At 38.0% G+C, this 5,364-nt stretch overlaps 1 protein-coding gene across 1 annotated transcript; it reads right to left on the bottom strand.

Annotated features, from left to right (window-relative positions):
- Positions 1-309: 309 nt before the first annotated feature.
- Positions 310-4,868, bottom strand: CNEP1R1 (CTD nuclear envelope phosphatase 1 regulatory subunit 1; the record flags this gene model as incomplete). Its single annotated transcript, XM_008948456.1, has 5 exons — positions 310-1,574; positions 1,829-1,883; positions 2,021-2,130; positions 2,481-2,554; positions 4,797-4,868. Coding segments are annotated over 5 exons (353 nt in total), but the record flags the coding sequence as incomplete, so codon positions are not given.
- Between the last annotated feature and the right edge of the window lie 496 nt (positions 4,869-5,364).

The raw sequence follows: 5,364 nt of genomic DNA, 5'->3' as shown, positions 1-5,364 counted from the left end.
ACCCGGCCTCCACCTGCGTCCTGACCGGCGCGGGAGGGCAGGGTGCGTGCTCCGGCCGCTCCCAGCTCGAAGGAGGTAACGGCGGAGCGAAACAGTTCCCTCCAACAGCACTTACAGGGGCAGGATTGACCTGGAGGATGGAAAACAAAGGACTTTCTCTCTGGTGTGAGTATCTTAGATTGAAAGAACCACATCAAATACAGGCAATGGTGGTCCGGTATGAAAGTTATAGACTTCAGCTATAAACTTCTCAAGTTCTTCTGTGTTCTTTTGAGATCTGTATTTGTACAGTACAAAAGAAGATAACGTCTGTTTATACAAAGAATTTATTTTATACACATTTACCTACAAAATATACAGCAGTTAAAAATAATGGGTGGGCAGAAGACTTCGTGGAAAAAATTACAGGAGACAATTCTTAACGTCTCAACTGACAAAGTTACACCAATAGGCTGCCCTTAGAAGCCAGCCTACCTTATTGTAGTACAGTTACAGAAGTTGCAACAGCTTTGCAGTTTTAGTCAATCAAGAGTTTGAAACAATTAAAAAGGCACCTTGAACAACTTAAACTCTTAAAACTCTTTACAGTTTTAGCTACTAAAAAGTTATGCTTTACGCATATAACGTCCACATCTTCTTTTTAACACTCTGAATAACAAATGCTGTTATTTATTGTGGCACTCCTATATTCTCTTCATCAAATCTGAAGTTACATTTGCAATACTATTTTCATTGTCAGACTATCACAGCATAAAAATCCACTCAGAATGGTCACATGGACTTCAGATACAGTACAATGTTACAATCTGGAGGATATAAGCATATTTAAGACAATGTTTAAAATACTAAAATCTTAAAATAGCAGTGTTGTGAACCAGATCAAACAAGGAACTAGGTATGACCACAACCAAAGTGGCTGGTGCACAACAGACACGATTTGACAAATGTGATCCTTGATACATTTGCAAAGTTCTTAAGGTTTTCTCCAGCACAGACAGGCTGTCTCTCTGCGAGCCTTTGAACCAGTTCGAGAAAGTGACCAGGAGACAAGGACAGCTGTAATAAGTGTGCTAATAAAACATGATGGGAATGGTATATGTTCCTTTCAGTACTGTTCATGAGAACAGAAAAAACTCCTTCCAGCAAATATTACTTTTCCTGAACATTGGCATTGACTTGCTATTTACAATAGCTTACAAAGACATCACAAAAATGAGGTTTGATTTTCAAGTTTAGCTTCACAGCCGATTGACATACTTTGCCTGTATGTTCTGTTCTAGCTGAAGTAAAAAAGTGACACTAATACTGAAAAAGAGGTAATCAGAAGTAGCAAAAGCACTGATAATATGACAACAAAATTTGGAGAAATATTCAAGAAAGTAATATTGCACACTTTCACTCTCAACTGTGTAAGACTTTCACTCCCAGGCAGTGACAGCCAGTCCTGTGTGTATTTTGCTGTCATACTACCTTAAAAAAAGGTCATTTTTGGTTTCCATGGCAGTGGGAAAAAAACTGAAGGAAGATAGCCCTTATTGAACGTGAGGCCTAGGTTTCAAAATTAATTTTCCAGTCTGCAAGACAAAAAAAAAAAAAAAAAAAGTTTAGACCCTGAAAGTTAAGCCAAACAATTGCACCTCAAGTTCAATTTTACAGGCTGAGTTTAAAAGGACGCAGAGCAATACCAGCCACTCTATATCCCTGTGTTACAGACCCACAGGATTCGTTAAGGCATACACAAGTGCTGTTCGGAAAAGCCGTGCACATTTACAAATTATCTGAGTTTTTTAAAAACACAAGGTTTAGGCAATGAACAAGTAGCACTTACATCATCACAGGACATATTATATTCTGCCAGAACAGTTCGACATCGAGCTGCTATACTGTGCGGGCTGTGTCAAGGAAAGCAGCCACCACTTGTACACAGAGTAAATAAAAACTGGAAAAGCAGTATTGCATAGGCTTCAGTAACAGCAGGAGCTGCAACGCCTTTACCCTGACCACCACAATCGAAGGATACATTGATGGTGCCACCACTCGTTTATGTATTCCAGCAAAGAACAAGCCTATTAACGTAATACAGCTAATTGTGAAAAATGGGTGATTCCAAAGTGATGTAAAAAATGACACCTAGGAAAGAAATCAGATTAGTCCCCTATATACTTTCTAAAGCATATAAAAAGTTGCTGCCTAGTTCACTTGATTAAAAAAAAACCAAAACAAAACAAAAAACAACCTGCTCCTAGCCATTTCTTGTGAACAATTCTTAAGGTAAGCATTCAAGGTGTAATTTTTTGGTAGGCATTGTCCCAGGATATACTCCACAACAATTCCAGACTGCTTGAGAGCTTAACTACAACTATCTCCCAGTTCCACAGGAGAACCTCCTTTAGTCTGTCAGTTTTCAATATACTGTACACCACTTGGCTGCCACACAGAGCTAGGGAACAGACTGCACTCGGGATTAACCTGAGCTTTACCTTTTGTGTCTCTGGGTCTATTAACCAGTTCCAAGCGCCAGTTGCTGTGCAGACCGATACCACTATCAGAATCACTGGTAAAGAAAAGAATGAGACTCATAAACAATAGTATACCTCAATCCTATTAAGAAGCATTTACTTTTCAGCAACAGCTCCGAAGCATTTATTTCTTTTCCCACTGCTCAGGGAGGGAAAGCTTCTACTCAGATGGTAAAACTGAAAATAGGCAAAGAAACTTCCATCATATGAAACCATAAAGATTTTATACAAGTTTTCTGGACAGGACAAGTAGGCATCAAAATAAGAGTTCTGTCAAGTAAAAACATCCTGGTGGTTTGAAGAAATTAAAGTTTTTAAAATAACAAAGGTAGCAAAAATTGAGTTGGAGGACTAAGAGCTGTGACAAATGTTCAGTATGCTATCAGACCTTACACAGCCTGGGCAACAGAAATGTGGCACTGCAGAGCAGACCTAAGAAGAGCCCGAGGCATCAGCACCAGCAGTTTCAGTGGCACACCCCAGCGATGTTACACTCCACACCCCAATCAACACAATTACAAGGAAGGAAAGCAGACACCAATTAAAACCCACAAAATTTAAACAGGACTCAGAAGGCACGTTAGCTTTAGCACACAAAGATTAACAAAATCCTCTACACATCCAGAGTGGCTTAGGAAGAATAATCTATTCACTGTTAAGTATATAATGCTAGATATTATTACATTATTACATATTAGAGTAACTCAATACACCAGAGTGATTGTGAGACACCACAAAGGGCCAGGGAATAGGGGTTAATGGAAAAAAAACAGAACGAATACTTAGATAGAGTGCTCATATTCTATTGCATACTCATAAAGCCTTGCAGCTTTCATTGGACATCTGGCAGTTCTGAGTGTTTTCTGTGGAGCCTGAAGTTCTGGATACAAGTAAAGTCTTTTACAGGGAGGGGGGCAAAAGGAAAAATAAAACCCACACACCAAACCCAAAAAAAAAGGCCCAGAGATATCAGCCTTTAGGAGCATAGGAAAGAACCTGAAAACAAACCCAACAAACCCCAGATATTAATGAAATACTACTTGCAGTTTTGTAAGACTGCTACAATTTACTACTGAGTTGCACATTTCTTATCAATATTACTAAATCAGAATCAAAATTAAGAAGTAACCCTAATAAGTTCTGTCTTCAAGAGGCAGTTGGAAAAATACCCAAAGCACAGAGCTTCAACCCTGTATATATAATTTTTTCAGGATAGCAGGAGGAAAAGTTGACACTGAATTAAATAAACCTTTACATTTAAAGTAAAAACACCATCTTTTACATGAATTACAGTACTCTGAAAATAAGCAGTTAGGGAAAAAAGTTACCTAGTGAACACAATAATATTATTCTACAAGTGTCACTGAAATACACTTAGAAGTTTCCAGTACTTTTTTTAATTACATCTGACAGTAAATAGCAATTCTGGAAGGCAAACGCATTCCTACAGCAGGTGCCCAGAAGTTGGGTAGATCTGCTTACAAATACGTGTTTGCCTCCCAATCGCTCTGAAACAAGGGGGGCTGGGGTGGTGGTGTTTGGTTGTGTTTTGGGGTGGGTGGGGTTTTTTTGTTGGTTTTGCTTTATGTAGTCACTCCTCCGATTCCTTCATTAGAAATTAACCTCTTGGCCTCTAAAGAGAAAAGAGGCTATTTTATATATTCTTAAAAAAATGTCTGTACTCTTTGAGTATGGTAACTTCAGCAGAATCTCACAAGAAAAAAAGCAGTCTGTTTCCACCATGGACTACTGATCCCAAAGCTCACAGAGTACCTGTGGCATTTTTTGCCTTCCCCACTCCTTCAAACTGTCCAGTTAGAACACAGATGAGGACACATTCTGCCCTTATGGCACACTGCTGTAACTTTTTCACCTTCAATTTTATAAGGACTATCTCATCCAACTATATTTAGTTCAACTAACTATAATGACCGCCTGAGAAGTCTAAGCCTTAAAAAAAAAAAACCAAACCAAGAAAAAAAAAACAAACCAAAACAGAAATAAATACATCAACTTGCTGTCCCAACTATTCCCAGAATAATTCAGCCTTAAGCAAATTCAATCTTGACCTAATTTTTCTAACTCTGGCTAAAGTACTAGCTTGGTATCTTGTATTACCTTGTAAGTTGCACAGTTTGAAAGTATGCCACAGAAAGTTCAAAGGCAGTTTAAGCACAGATTTTTGTTTGGGCAAACATAAATCAAAGACACACAGAGGTAAATCTAAAAAGCTTGAGAAGAGAGAATCCTATTTATCCCTTGGAACATCAAACTTACTTCTCCAACGTCCTGTAGCTGGTTGCAAACATGCAATGTATTCAGTAAGTCTTCTTTCAAAAGCTTTGAGATCTGGGGAGGATGTATATCAAGCATAATTAGATCTTCATCTATTTAGCCAAGTTGTAATGTAAAAGATAAAAGGAATTCACTTTTCCCCTGTGCAAACTCATTTCTAAACAGGCAGAGAGAACCAATGCAATGATCATTTAGATGTAATAAAAGCACAGTCAAAGTAGCTTCATACAACGTTAGCTAAAAATTACAATGGTGGAGTTACACTACATGCAAGAAACATTCCCAGTTATGGAAAAGAAAATCAATACAGTCAAGAAATCAAAGTACTTTAGACATATTTAAAAATACTGGTAGTTAGAGTTAGAATAGCTTAAATAACCCCTCCACATAAGGAAAAAAAATATCACATTTTGGAGTATTAAGTACATCTGGAAAACATTAAGTTCCACTACCTACATAATGGTAATTAAAAAGCAAGCTGGCCACTTGCCATCTGTTCAAGGGATTATTAATAGCAGCATGGTTTCGATGACTTGGTTTTGTAAAAACT

Source organism: Merops nubicus, unplaced genomic scaffold (assembly GCF_000691845.1).
Source record: "Merops nubicus isolate BGI_N331 unplaced genomic scaffold, ASM69184v1 Scaffold52750, whole genome shotgun sequence".
NCBI lineage: Eukaryota > Metazoa > Chordata > Aves > Coraciiformes > Meropidae > Merops > Merops nubicus.
The sequence above is the reverse complement of the archived record's forward strand: the minus strand, read 5'-3'. Positions and strand labels throughout refer to the sequence as shown.